Source organism: Malaya genurostris, chromosome 3 (genome assembly GCF_030247185.1).
Source record: "Malaya genurostris strain Urasoe2022 chromosome 3, Malgen_1.1, whole genome shotgun sequence".
In the NCBI taxonomy this organism is placed as follows: domain Eukaryota; kingdom Metazoa; phylum Arthropoda; class Insecta; order Diptera; family Culicidae; genus Malaya; species Malaya genurostris.
Window position 1 is genome coordinate 247,138,533 of NC_080572.1, and position 16,202 is coordinate 247,154,734.

Here is a 16,202-nt window from a genome sequence, read left to right on the forward strand (position 1 = left end):
CCCGAATTCTAGAACAGAGTTCTGAAATTTGATATCGATGCTGAAACTGAATTTTTTACCTGAACTCGATAACTGAGTTCTAGATCTAAATTCTGATATGTTGCACTGTTCGCCGAACCTGTGTATTGAAACTGAAGGCCAGGATGCTGGTTCGGCACTGAATTCTGTCTAGATCTGGATTCTAATCCGCAATTGAATTTTAGCATTTCGGCCCAAGATTTAGTTTTCAAATAGGATCCAAAATTCAACTCATGAATTCAGTGCTGGAATCTAGATCCGGACTTTAGTTCAAGATTTTTCATAATATAGTTCTTGAATTCAGTTATATTTCTAGGAATGTGGAACTGAATTCAGTTTTAGAATTCTAAATCCGAATTCCTGGCGGGAATTTTGAAAATGAATCTGGTCAAAGCTCAATTTCAGTTTCAAAATTTCAGTGATCCAAAAGGTAGACAACTGGATGCCGTATGAATTGATACCAAGAGGCGTCGAACGCCGTTTGAACCCCTGTAATCCCCCCCCCCCCTTTGGATACGCACCTGAGTGAGTCCATTACGATATTCCAAAGCGTCGGGCAACGTATGAACATTCAGAATATTCAAGATCTGAAGGTTACACTCTGTACATGGAGGAACCAGCTGAGTGTGGTGTAAACCAACGATAATTGATGCGTTTGAGCCGAGCATTTCAAGAAAAATGGTCACAATACACCTATTTACTAGCCAAAGTAATTTTGCAAGCATGTCAATGCTCTCTCACATATTGCACAGCTGGTGAAACATACTAAGAAAAGCTCAAATGGGAAGTTCTTCTCCACACACCGTATAGCCTAGACATTGCTCCTTCCGATTACTCTTTGTTTCGGACGAAGCAGGTTGGCTTGACCGACCAGTACTTCTTCAACTATAAGGATAAAACCTGTTTTAATCCACCTAGTGGTGTAATGCTGCCTTTCTCATATCTCACATATTCTTATATGTAAATGTGTGGTATTCTTCAAAATAATTCTCTTTGATTCTTAAAAACCAAAAAGGTTTGTCCATAAACTAGTATAACCTACAGAGTGAAACAATAGTCAGGTCGGTTAGGCCATCTCTGAGGTAACGAAAAGAGGTACTTCCGAAACCGAAATCCGGGAACCGGTATAATCGAAGTTGGTTCGAGAAAAGTGACTGAAATCCATTTTTGAGTCTATGGCTACAATCTTCGCTCATTCATCAAAAACCCAAGAACAAGGAAAGCCAAATTAATGTTTGGCAATCTACTGACAATGACTACCGATTGGAATAGTTTTGAGGCAAGTTTAGAAATTATTTAACTTTTTATTTTCGATGCTTCCGAAATCAGAAACCGAGAACCAGCATAGCCGGAATCGAGTTGTTTGGTTTCGGAAGTTTCGAGGCAAGTTAAGAATTTTTTTACGTGTTTTGTTTCGCCGCTTCAAGCGACGGAATCCAAAACCCTATAATTCCGGAACTGGAAGTCGGATCCGCATGAAATTCGAAAGTTTTGTATGAGACCTTCCATTTGAATCTAAGTTTGTTTAAAATCTGAGAAAAGCGAGGAAGTAATTTGAAATAATCACTATTCACACTGTAACTCCAGAACCGGAAGTCGGATCAAAATAAAACTCAGGAATTTTGTATAGGACTTGTACCTTTCATTTGAATCTAAGTTTGTAAGAATCGGTTCAGCCGTCTCTGAGAAAAGTAAGTGCACTTATTTTCATTTTTTTTGCACATATCACCCAGTAATTCCGGAACCGGAAGTCGAGTTCTAATAAAATTCAGGAACTTTTTGTGGGATTACAAGATTTTACAACTTTGTATAGGACAATTGTACCTTTGATTTAAATCTAAGCTCATGGAAAGCGGTTCATTCATCTCCGAGAAAAGTGAGTGCAAAAAAATGTTACATACATACATTTTGCGTACTCGACGAACTGAGTCGAATGGTATATGACACTCAGCCCTCCGGGCCACGGTTCAAAAGTCGGTTTTCACAGTGATTTCATAACCTCTCTATATGAGAAAGGCAAAAATGGATCGATTGGTGGATTACTGCCAAATCGGTCGAATTTTCCAAAAAGGGTATCCGTGAATCACCAGAAAAATGGGATAAAGTAGTAGCTAGCGATGGACAATACTTCGAATAAAACTTCGAAAATCGGAACAAACTTCCCTAATTCCTAATAATTTGCTCTGTATAGGAATTCCTTGGAAATTTGATGGAAAGCGAATACAGTTGATGATGTCGGTCATTATGTACGACTTGTTGAGTTTGCCGAATCCACAGATCGCCTGCCACACCAAGTACTGTTTGGAAAATTATTCGAGTTCCGAAACTTCCCTGGTACATCCTGACGGGACTTGTCGAAGAAAAACTCCAGACTGGGGATTGAGTTGGTTTACGTTTTAAGGTTGATCTTGTCGTCCGGTACGATGCATTTCGGTTTCACAAACTACTCGTAGTACAGCACCCTGACGCGAGATTTAGCCATAATATTCTGTGTACAAGTTCAGTTAAACCCCTTCGTTACCTCGAAGACATGAAGCTCGGCCCTCTTCGATGTCTGTTGGATGAACCAAACGGATGGATTGACATTTTTGGCCTTCTCCCGAATCAAACGATTCGTATTGTGCTTGAAGATATTTCTCATTTTCCTTTCGTTTACAGGGTTGCGTTTCTTCGTTGCCAGCTCGCAGCGGACCTCTAGGACTTGTTGAACGATTTAACCGCACGGGACATGATCGGGCTAGATTTTCCACAACCGCGCACAAAACTTTTTGTTGGTGCTTATTATGCTTGGAAGACATCTCGATAACCACTTGACAGATTGTAATTGAATTTTATAATTGCAAATATTACACTCTAAACTAGTGTTGCAACATTTTTCGCCACTGTTCCATTAGAGTAACGTAGAGCAACAATTTCTGAATCATTTGTTTGTCAGAAGCTTTCGAAAACATGTGAACAACGAGTCGCCAAAGAATTATCATTCTCCATCACGACAACGTGAGCTCGCACACATCTCGCCAAACAAATGACTTTTTCGACGTTCAAGACATCGAATTAATGGATCATCCACCGTATAGCTCTTATTAAGCCCCCAATGACTTCTTACTCCCACACGTCAAAAATAAATTAACCATTTTTCGACACCTGAAGAAGCAAATCAATTTGTACCGAATAGTCAGCAGCGAATTTCAGTTATTGTTCCAGCTGTTCATGTTTTTGATGGTATCTTACTTCGGGGATTCCGGATTATGTTTCAGATTTATCAATCCTACGAACGACGGCACGAGTGACGTTTCATTTATCTTGTGAATAATGACTGCTTGCACATTATTTTTCAATTTAATATGAATGTGTGGGCTTTCCCCATCCCAAGTTCGTGATCAGTGGACTCAAGATGCGGTCATCCACTTCATGCAGTACAAAGATCAATGTTTTTACTGATCATCAGGCACATGCCGGCACATACTCAGGTACACGAGTGGTGATCGTTTTCGTCAGACCTGGCAATGGTTTCACTTATCCACGACGTGTAGTTTCTGCTGGTTCGTTAACAATCTCTCATATTTCGATTGGAACGATCCTTGTGACTTGTGTCAAATATAGTATGGCTGAAGATTTACGATATTCGGCTACGAGCTGTTGGTGCCAATGAAATATGTAGGAAGTAGAGAATGTGAAAAAATGAGTACGAAGTGCAAAGTACAAGATGAGAATCTCATATCTCATGATGATTGGGATGACGTGCCGCAATGTAGCGTTATGGGCACGCGAAATGAACATAGCCCCTGCCGGTAGTAATATTTCTCAACTAGAAATTGTTTTTTCGCGGATCATCTGAAATAATAGGAAGAACAGTTGATCCGATTCTGACTCTACGGTTTTGTATCATTTCAAACGAGTGCCTTATGAAAGGGGAAAAAACAATAATTTCGGTTAGGTAGAATCTTTTGATTTCCTCTTTGAGGTCGTCAAAAAAAAGGTAACAAAAACAGCTTAGTCACTGAAACATTATATATCAATATGTTTACGTTTCGTCTTTGACTCATCAGTGCATAGCAGTTCAAATTAAACTGCTTAATGCAAAACTCGGATAATCGAAACGCGTTTTCTTTCGGCACGTCAGTAAAAACATTGCACTTCGTTGCAAACCAAAAGTATTCTGTAAAAGCAGAAACTTTACGCTTAATTTGAACTGCTATGCACTGATGAGCTAAGGACAAAATGTAAAAATAAAACAAAATTTGGCTAACCCCTAAATGACCAAACCTGTATCGGCCAGAAAAAGTCGGAAACACGTTTTCGTTCGGTACGTTAGTAAAAACTTTGCACTTTTGTTGCTTAATAAAAAGCAGAAACTTTTCGTCTGCTTAGCGGTTCAAATTGAACTGCTGATTTTTGCATTAGGTAGTTCAATTTGAACTGCTATGCACTGATGAGTCAAAGGCGAAACGTAAATATATTAAAAACGGTTACGTGCCCTAGCTCAAAATTCGACTAACCCCTGAATGATCATTAAATATCAGTTTTTCTTTATGGGGACAGGTTTAACTTGACGAGTTAGTCGATGCCTTTCGTGCAGCCCACCTGGGTTCGATTCCCAACCATTTCCCATAGGGTCTTAAGGTTAAAATCTCCAGAGTAGAAAAAAATAGATTTTGTTTGCAATAATATCTATGTTACATAATATAATAATAAAAAATTCATGTGTATTAATTTTCAATTTGGAAATATATTTCTACTGGTTATTTTTAAATACCATATTATTTTTCTCTAGTATACATCATTTGCCCATTTAGAAAAGATCATAGCAAATACCTGTTTCCTGTTTTACTTAGACGATTAAAAAAATTTTTATTGTGTACATGTTATATTAAAAAACTCTTAAGTTCTCTTATAAATCGATTAAAAACTAATCTAAACTAAAATCTATGAAAGAGTCGATGTATCTTCTTACAAAAATTTGAAAGAAAAGTGCGTCATCCACAATATTGACACAGTAAAACAAATTCTGAGAACGAAGTATGAATTGTCATGAATTGAATTGCACTTTTATATTATAAGTACTCTATTGTTCATGAACTTAATGTTGAAAAATCCTCCAATGAGAAGGGCACTCAATTTCCTCGGAGATTGCTTCATCCATTTCCACAAAGTTATATGAAACATCTTATGTTCTCATAAGCTGTTGTTGAATTTTATCCAGATCCGGCTCCAAATGAAAATACTACAACAAAACCGTTCAACTTACAAGATCCTACAATGTTGAGATATCTTGGCTTAAGTTATATTTTAGTGTAATGTTCATAAGAAAACCTTTCTTAACCCACCTAGTGGTGAAATGATGCTTTTCTCATATCACTTATATTTCCAAGAATATCACAAAAGATTTTGTCACGAATTTTTCTTTTAATCTTGAAAAAATAAACTTGCTTTGGGTATGAACTAACAAAATCTTTTCAATTTGTAAACACTTATGTCAAGTTAATAAGATTTTTTCTTTATTTTACATCGTCGAACTAAATGATTAAACACACTTTACCGTATAGATCTGGAACCGAAAGTCGCACCCGGATGAAATTAAACAGCAAGCCACGAGACTATAGGAACCTTCATTTGAGCCCCTAAGTTTGTGGAACTCGATTAAATTATCTCTGACAAAATTAAATGATTTTTCCCGTTTTAGAGTTTTTGACTACTATTTCCGGTATTTTTGGAGCCGAGAATTTGAAACCAGTATAACTGAAGTCGGTTCGTTTAGTAAGTAACTAATAATGCCTACGAATTGAATCAGTTTTGAGGCAAATCTGCAAGAATTTTCCCCTTTTTTCATCGTCGCTCTAAATGACGGTGTGTAATATTAAACACACTTTACCCTATGAAAGTATGATGAAATTCAATAGCATTCTATGGGACTGTGAGTTTTCTTTTTTTGAAAGTCATTTATTGACACATACTCACACACATACATACACACACAGACATTGCTCAGCTGCTTATATCTTCAGGCCAATTTTCACTAGTTAGCTTTTCAAGTGGTTGTAAAACTTTGTATACAAGAAAGGCAATAAGTGTACTTTTATAGAAAACCATTGTTATCATGATTTTGTAATAACACTACAAATAAACAAATAAACAAATAAACGCTAACAAGTAGGTACAAATTGAATCAAAGATTTACAAATTTACATATTTTTCACCTGAAAAATATAAATTCAACCCGGAATGCTATACGAAACTGAACAAAGCACTCTGTGAACGGAGCAAAGTCGCATCTATCGACGCGTATCAGTTTTGCATCGTCATTTTGAATGACGATTTGAATGTTTTAACACTCATCGCCCTATAATTTCGGAACCGGAGTCGGATCTGGATGAAATTGCACAGTATATTTTAAGAAAATGAGAACTTTAATTTGAATCTCGAAAATCGGTTCAACCGTTTCTGAAAAATCAAAGTGAGTTTCGTGTTTGGAGCTTTTCTTCACTATTATCGGTGCTTTAGGAAGCGGAAACCGGATAGTTACATATTTTCACTAACTAGACATCCCAACTAAAAAAAATTTGAATAATTTCATGACTTTTTGTTTGCTTCTTAGTTTGCGAGAATCGGTCCAGAAATTTCCGAGAAAATTGAGTGCGCATTTTTTCATAAATTTGTGTTTCGAGTGACAAATAATGTCACTCGATTTTCTCAGAGATGGCTGAACCGATTTTCACAAACTCAGATTCAAATGAAAGGTCTTATGCGGTCTCATAGATCGCTATTGAATTTTATACCGATCCGACTTCCGGTTCCGGAATTACAAGGCAATATGTTCAAATCTATGAGAAAATGCGCCTTCAATTTTCTCGGAAATCTCCTCAACAGATTTTTATAAACTAAGATGCAAATAAAAGGTCTTCAGATTTTTCAAAAAGTTGTCGAGAAGTTGATCTACATCCGACTTCCGATATCGGTATCACAAATTTCAATTTCATGAGGATTTTTCACAAGCGATGGCGAAACGAGGTGCACATTTTTATAAAATTTACTGGTAAATTCATCTAGTTGACAGAACTTGTTTGTTTGTGGATATATAAATCTACTTTGAGACTATTAGTGCCCGGTTTCCGCTTCCGAATGCACCGGTAATAGTAGAGAAAAGCTCCAAAAACGGAACTCACTTCGATTTCCTAGCAACGGTTAAACCGATTTTTACAAATCATAATTCAAATTAAAGCTCTCGTTGTCTTAAAAAATACTATGCAATTTTATCCAGATCTGACTTCCGGTTAAACTATAGGGCAATGAGTATCAAAATTTTCAAACTGTCATACAAAATGATGCAAAATCGGTACGCATCGGTTCGTACGGAAGAAGAAGAAAACGCACCCGCCTAGCACACAGCATTTGTATAGCTTTGTTCAATTTTGTATAGCGTGCAGGGTTGCTACATTTAAATCTTTATTGACTTGACATAACTGTTTACAAATTGAAAAGGTGATGGTAGTTTATATCGAAGAAAGTTTTTGATTTCATTCAAATTTCGAAAAAAAGGAACTTGACAGAACCTTCTAATGATGTTTTTGAAAATATAAATAATATGATAAAGGCATCATTACACCACTACACGGATAAAAATCTATTACCGGTACCATGATTTTTAAATCATGAAATCATGAACCATGCATGAACCTTCTCATGAAATTTCATAAGCAAAATGATTGATATCATGAAAATTTTCATGAAAGATGTGTTATTGTGCATGATACCAATCATTTTGCTCATGAAATTATGACTTATTATTCATGATAGACATGATTCATGATAGACATGATTCATGATTTCATGATTTTAATCATGGTACCGGCAATGGATTTTTACTCGTGTAGGTGGATTAAAAAAGTTTTTTTTTTCAAGTAACAGTCGGGAAAGACATTTTTACAACTGATAAGTATTAGTTGAGACTAGTTGTATGCATGTTCATGTTTTGAGCTTCTTCTTTCCTATAAACTTTCCCTTTTCTGAGTTAACTATCGTGTTCGAAAGATTCCAAATTAAGAAAACAGGCAAAATTTGGCAATTTTCTTTTCTTTCAAGAAAATTTGTAATCGGACCTCAGTTGCTGTATTCGTTGAGAAGAAAAGAAAATTTGTGAAGAGAATGACATTTTAAGATTTTCTTCTCTTCAAAAAAAAATTGTGATGAATTTCGTCTGCCTCCGGAACTCTACTGTTGGTTGGCAAATTCACGTAGTTTACTGGATTCGTTATATGATGGTAGAAAAAAATACAGTTTTGCAATTCATATGCCCGATTTCCAGATCCGGAACCGACAGAAGTAGTGGATACCAGAAAAGAGCTGTTAATTGATTTCTCATAGGTTGCTAGATTAAATTAAAAATTAATGATCTGAGTACTGGTTCCAGAATCATAGGTTAATAATTGTTGAAAATTTCAAAACGTCATATAAGTGACGACACTTAAAATTTTTAAACTAACTAACTGACTTCGAATACCTACTACTATTTCTAAAACTGGTTATTTGGTTATCTGCCAGTACAACAACAAAAATGAAACATATTTGCTTCCTATTAATAATACGAAATTTCGTCTGTATGGAAGCTTAGTCACTGTAGTTGGGATTTTCAATTCTATAGAATAGTGTTAGTATTCTTTTGGAAGCTGAAAAAGGATCTACACAGAACGTTGCAGCAGGTAAATTGATGTTTTAGTAGATGCGTGTAAATGGAAATGCAGAAGTAAATGTTTCTATTGATTTCAGTTGACTTCTCCATCGTAATAGAAACAACAGGTCATTTGACGTTTTAATATAAGTAATTTTCTGTTACTTCATCTGAATATATGGCAAGTTTTGCTTACGTCAAGTGTAACTTTTAGCGTAGATTCAATTGATCATTTTTTGACTAGGGTAAAGTGTTATAATATGCCTCCAATAAGAAAACATTGAGATATTTCCAAGTGTATTGATATATTTTACTCGAGAATGTAAGTATTTCATTGCAATAAGGATGAGGAACATAATTTTAAATGGCTCCAATATAAAAGATAAGAATTGATTGATATAAACACATTTTCCAAAACGGCCACATTCTTAGTTTTTTTCGCTCGCCTCAGACATAATGCCCCAGCAGCCGTAAAATATGTCTCACAACAAATCAGTGGTATGACACACAACAAATGACATTTTATCCCACAACAATGATGCATTATGCTTCTTGAAATGCCCATAAAGTTACTGTTTTGAGATAATCAGTATGTCAAAGAAATGGCGAATAAAACATCTATTTAGTCGAAGCAAAACCTTACATCGAAAAGCTGCCAAATGAAATTTTTAGTTTTTTCATACTTTACTGCAAACGACAACCACCAAACTTGCATATCAGAAAGATCCAACGAAAAGATAGTGTTAGTGATAAAACTTTGGTTCAAAAAAGTCTTCAATGCTTAAGAAAGGAAAGGGGGCATTTTGGTTAGCAGGGGCGCTTTATAAGACTTTTCCCTATATCACTCCTCAAAATTCGGCTAAACATCAAAGCTGCAGTAATATGTTTTTTGAATGAAAGGTGGCAATGGGTAAACGAAAACAAGACAATATTTTGACAGTCGGTGTTGAACAGTCGTTCGCACCGCACGCGTATAGCTCTTGGCTCCTGGAATTTTTTTTCTGGCTACCTAGAGTTTCATTGATTCAAGGCTTCAGTCTTTTTCAAGGCTACCTGAATCACTAACTAAGTGACTAAGTGATACAAAGAGTGATATTAGAGTGACTAAGTGATACAAAGAGTGATATTAGAGTGACTAAGAAATTAATCAGCCTTTTTTAAGGCTAGCTAGGAGTCTAATTGAAGACTAATTTAGCCTAGTTAATTTAATTTAAAATTTCATTAATTTCAAAAATGCCTGCGTCCAACCGGAAAGGCAACAAGCCTAAGGCTAAAAATAATTCAATACGGAATAAATCACAATCCGTTATTCAACATTTTTCTAATAACATTCACGATCTTATAGAATTTGAATGTAAAAATAAAAGACAACGGACGGATTTCCCTTCCGTTGATCCTATGCCGTCTAACAATATTTACGAGATTCTTCCTGAATCCGATTGTAGCGACATAGAAGAAAATTCTTCAAAAATTCCCAAAATGGACGCTTGTCGTTCTGGGAAGAAACATCAATCTATGCCACCAGTGACGGTGATGATTTCCGACTTCAAAGCATTCCGTACTGAGCTTTCTACTTTTCTCCCGGAAGTAAAAGTCTCATTTCAAATCGGACGAAGAGGAGAATGTCGAGTCTTGGTGGATGGATTGGAAGATTACGAAAGTCTTATTCGATATTTGTCCGAAAAACTTCATAAATTTTATTCATATGATATGAAATCAGACAGACCCTTCAAGGCTGTCTTGAAAGGATTATCAAATGATCAAAGTATTGATGAAATTAAAAATGAACTAAAAGAATTGCTTGGTTTTGCCCCTTCCCAAGTAATACTTATGAAAAAAAGAGCGAATGGTACTTCTAAACCACGCTCTGGAATTTCCCATGAACTTTACCTAATACACTTCAATCGAAGTGATGTAAACAATTTGAAAACTTTAGAAAAAGTACGTTTCATTTCCCACATTAAAATTCATTGGGAACATTATAAACGGCATAATCGTATTGCAAACTTAACGCAATGTCGTCGTTGCCAAGGCTTCGGTCATGGAACCAAAAATTGTCATATGGATATACGGTGTTTGAATTGTGGTAAATCGCATTCGAAAGACGTTTGTCCAATGAATGAAACCACTGATAAATTTTCATGTTCAAATTGCAATGGAAATCATAAATCCAATTATTTGAAATGTCCTGTCAGGGAAAAAATTTTAAACGCTCGTTCGCTTAGACAACAAGTCAAATCAACGACCTTAAATTTACAGAACATACCTGAAAATTCTTCTAAGGCACCTGCCAATTCGTCTTCTAACGAAAACAATTTATTGACAGGTAGATCGACCTCGTCATCATCTTCTTCTAATGTCAGTTATGCTGGTATATTAGGTAGAAATCTATCTCCTATTTCTTCTAATGTAAATAATCAAAACACAGGACCGCCTTGCAGTTCTTCTTCTAACGAAAACAATTTATTAATAGGTAGACCGGCCAAATCATCTTCTTCTAATGGCAGTCTACCTACAAATATTCCTTCAATGCCATTCGCTTCTTTAAATGAAGTCGATTTAGGCGATATAACTGAAAATAAAATGATCTACCTACAAGATCAACTTTTTCAAATGATCATCCAAATGAATTCGACTTCATCACTTTTTGAAGCATTTCAAATCGGATGGAAATTTGCAAATAATATTATAATGAATTTAAAATTTAACAGTGATGTTAAATAATTATTTGAATATTTTAAATTGGAATGCTCGATCTTTGAAATCGAGTGAAGATGAATTTTATAATTTTCTCAAAGTTCACAAAATTCATATTGCCATTGTGACAGAAACTTTTCTTAAACCAAATGTAAAATTGAAAAGTAATCCACATTATGTGGTTCATCGATTTGACAGGTTTACTGGAATTGGTGGTGGAGTTGCCATTTTTGTCCAACGGCAAATTAAACATCGAATTTTACCTTCTTTCAATACTAAAGTTATTGAAAGCTTGGGAATCGAAGTTGAAACCATTCATGGAATTTATTTCATCGCTGGAGCATATTTGCCATTCCAATGCACCGGCGAACAATTAAATTTCTTTAAAGGCGATTTGCAAAAACTTACAAGATATCGATCGAAAATTTTCGTAATAGGGGACTTAAATGCTAAGCATGTCCAGTGGAATTGTAGGCAAAATAACAGTAATGGTAAAATACTTCATAATCAACTCTCAGCTGGTTACTTTACAGTTCTTCATCCCAGTAATCCTACTTGTTTCTCTTCCGTGAAAAACCCGTCTACAATTGATCTGGTTCTAACAGATCAAAGTCACATTTGTAGTGAACCGATTACTCATGCTGATTTTGACTCAGATCATCTTCCTGTAACATTCAGACTTTCCAACGAAGCTATAATTAATCCAATTAGTTCTATTTTCAACTATCATAGAGCAAATTGGTTGGATTACAGATCTCACATTGAAAATCATGTGGATCATGAAACTATTTTAGAAAATTCTGCGGATATCGACACAGCAATTGATAATTTGAATCATTACATTATCGAAGCTAGAAATCTTTCAGTTCCCAAAGCTCAAACTAAATTAAATTCTCCTATCATCGATGACAATCTTCAACTGCTCATTCGGTTGAAGAATGTTCGTCGACGACAATATCAACGTTCTCGTGATCCTGCTATGAAAAACATAGTTAAGGATTTACAAAAAGAAATTAAACATAGATTTACTCTTTTGCGAAATGAAAATTTCGCTAAAGAAGTTGAACAAATTAAACCATATTCTAAACCTTTCTGGAAACTTTCTAAGGTTCTTAAGAAACCACAGAAACCTATTCCTGCTCTCAAGGAAGGAAATCAAATACTTCTTACAAATGGCGAAAAAGCTCAAAAACTTGCTCAGCAGTTCGAGAGTGTCCACAATTTTAATTTGAACGTTGTGAGTCCTATTGAAAATGAAGTCTCACTGAAATATGATCATATTTCAACCCAAGTGTTATCACACGATGACATTATTGAGACGAATTTTGATGAAATTAAATCAATTATTAGAAAACTTAAAAACATGAAGGCTCCTGGTAATGATGGATTTTTTAATATTCTTATTAAAAATCTTCCCGATGTTGCCTTGAGACTCCTGGTTAAAATTTTCAACAAGTGTTTTTCATTAGCTTACTTCCCAAAAAGATGGAAAAACGCTAAAGTAATTCCTATCCTAAAACCTGATAAAAACCCAGCAGAAACATCAAGTTATCGCCCAATTAGCTTACTTTCTTCTATCAGTAAACTTTTTGAAAAAATTATCTTGTTAAGAATGATGACTCATATAAATGAGAATTCAATTTTTTTACTAGAGCAGTTTGGATTTCGTCATGAACATTCAACTACTCATCAACTTGTCAGAGTAACGAACATGATAAAATCAAATAAATCTTCTGGGTTATCCACTGGAGTTGCTCTTCTAGACATAGAAAAAGCATTCGACAGTGTTTGGCACAAAGGTTTAATAGCAAAAATGTCTGATTTCCAGTTTCCTATTTATTTGATCAAAATGATTCAAAATTATTTAACTGATCGTACTCTTCAGGTTAGCTATCAGAACTGTAAATCTGAATTGCTACCCGTACGAGCCGGTGTTCCGCAGGGTTCGAGTGTAGCTCCAATCTTGTATAATATTTTCACTTCTGATCTTCCAAATCTACCCGTTGGTTGTCAGAAATCGCTATTCTGTGACGACACAAGTCTGTTAGCCACAGGTAGAAATCTAAGAGTGATCTGCAGTCGCCTACAAAGAAGTTTAAATATTTTCAGTGATTATCTGTCAAAATGGAAAATTAAACCAAATGCAGCAAAAACGCAATTAATTATCTTTCCTCACAAGCCAAGAGCTTCTTTTCTTAAACCAAACAATAATCACATTCTCAAATTGAATGGCTTGGAATTGACATGGTCTGATCAAGCTAAATACTTAGGTTTAACGTATGACAAAAAACTCACTTTCAAGGATCACATTGAAGGAATCCAGGCAAAGTGTAATAAATATATTAAATGTTTATATCCTCTTATAAACAGAAATTCTAAGCTCTGTCTAAAAAACAAATTGTTAATTTATAAACAAATTTTCAGACCAGCCATGCTTTATGCGGTACCAATTTGGTCAAGCTGTTGTTCCACCAGGAAGAAAACGCTTCAAAGGATTCAGAATAAAATTCTGAAAATGATTCTGAAGCGTCCTCCCTGGTTTAGTACAAATGAGTTACACAGACTCACAAATATAGAACCATTAGATGTAATGTCACATAATATTATAAGCAAATTCCGACAAAAATCGATGCAATCTTCAATTGAATCGATTCGCTCTCTGTATTAGTTAGTAAGTTAGTATATAAGTTCCTTTTCCCCATTACACAATACAAGTAGGTTTAGAATTTTCCCTACACAAAAATCTCAGAATTGCGGAAGCAAATGATGTCTTCATGGTAATAACCAAATCATATATATATATATATAACAGGGCTGAAAAATCACCACTTGTGGCTGAACACCCAATTTAAATCTTAATAATTTAATTTTAACTCATATTCCAATAAATAGTTATTTAAAAAAAAAAAAAAAAAAAAAAAAAAGACAATATTTTGATGCAGAAGTTCCACTTCGCATTCATCCTGTTCCGGAATTCGTTGTCACAAAATGCGAGCGGAGAGTAGTGGAAGTTATTTACAATATCCAAGTGCCAGTTTCAGATTGAAAAACGAAATTCGATGGTAGAAATGGCAAAGAAACTGCATAGCATTATCAGCTATATCTGGAACCGGAATATATAAACGAAAAGACCAACGCAGTGTCTGGGTCGGGTTTACCGCCAGCAAAACGAAGAAAGAACAAGTCGAGAGTCAATTAATTTCTCAGTTTATTGCGATGATCAACATTGATGTGGATGTTCATAGTGCTGCGATTTCTGCAGTAGTTTTATTCCGGGATCAGATCATTTTTACGAAAGTTTCACATCCGTCTTTCGACCTAATCAATTAGATGGAACATTCAATCCAACTTTTTTGCTACGAATCACGTGGTAGGAATTCATGAAAGATTTATTACATAGCAACATCGTAAGTTCTCTCGAACATAAAAAAAACTAAATGGATTAGTCGTAAATTTAAATAAAAAAACTTATATTTACAGCCATAGTGGAATCTACTTCCACAAACCTTATCACCTATCTAGAACCGTTTGTTGATCTTGCTTATCAGCATTGTTGAACTTTTAGGGTGTATTTTGCGAAACGTATTAAATACTAATAACACATCATCCGTGCGAGCATCTACTAGAAAAAGCCGGCCGCCTAATAATTGGTATACAATTTTCTCTCTCTGGGCAGTGTGAACTTGTTGACATTTCACGATTCAGTGGTTGATTGCAATTCCGAAAACAACTAAACACGTGTGACCAACAAAATAAATAAATAAATAAATAAATATATAACAGGGACAAAAACAATCTTGCATTCACGGCCAACTACGGGACGCGAGAAACATAGAACCCGAAAATACGGCCTACTCACCTCTTCTTTCTGCCAGTATCCAACATTCTGCCACCGACCCTGGCCACTGGCGCTGGCCCTGTTGTCGGTGGGTTGAGTGGGTTGGGATTAATTTTACCGAATTGTTGACTTCACTGACTTTACTGAGCGTATTCGGCCGTCTTGCAAAACTCATATCATCCCCTCGAAAACCATGCTTTGATCGAATGTTGACTTTCTTTGTTGAGTGGACATCAATCTGAATGCACTTTGCACTTCACAGCCTCAACCAGGGCTCACAATCTTGAATTGCATACAAATTTTCTACTTGAATAACTGAACTTCACGCTGCTCACATGTTGTCCTCGAAAGGCGAGCAAAAAAATAACAAACTTAAAACAAAAACATACACTACGTGTGAGCTTGAACTTCGTTCCACTTGAATGTGTTCGCTACTAGGAATCTAACACGGATTGAAAAAAAAAATCTAATCGGAAGTACGCGTTATTCAGCTATCAATTCAAGAGATTCTCTTGGAATGTGAAACTCAGGACACTAAGCGCTTTATTGCGAAATCACTTTAATCCGATTAGCCAAGCCAAGTGTACTAAATCACATCGCGACTAACCGTATCTTAAACACTCTCGGGAAAAGCGTTCCGTCGAAACGTCCGATCGTCGTCGGTTGCAGTCTCGCGCGCGCACGCCTCCTCATCGGTCAAACAGCAACGACGCCTAAAGACGGTCTGAGCTAGCCGCTCAATCACGATTCGTTTTCGTACAACCGGCAGGGCAGCATTGCACAGCTGTGCAGGGCAATATCATCAAGCAATGCTTCGAAGGCACTCGCTCGGTTCGAGAGACCTGAAAATCAGCTGGTGCTGGCCCCGCCACTGAACACTGAGAATAACCGGTTGGCAAGAAGTCAATTCTATGCTGGTTTGTTTGGTTTGAGCCGCAGGTCGCGCGGGTTAATTTATGTAGTGTTTTCCCATTCTCTCCCGCT

General features: G+C 35.9%; 1 protein-coding gene across 1 annotated transcript in view; it reads right to left on the reverse strand.

Annotated features, from left to right (window-relative positions):
- LOC131434836 (calcium release-activated calcium channel protein 1) overlaps positions 1 to 15,951 on the reverse strand; it is a 62,299-nt gene extending 46,348 nt beyond the window's left edge. Inside the window, exon 1 of the mRNA XM_058602025.1 lies at positions 15,240 to 15,951. Within this exon, the coding sequence (XP_058458008.1) occupies positions 15,240 to 15,265 (26 nt within the window). The 5' untranslated portion in view covers positions 15,266 to 15,951. The remainder of the gene's footprint in view (positions 1 to 15,239) is intronic.
- Between the last annotated feature and the right edge of the window lie 251 nt (positions 15,952 to 16,202).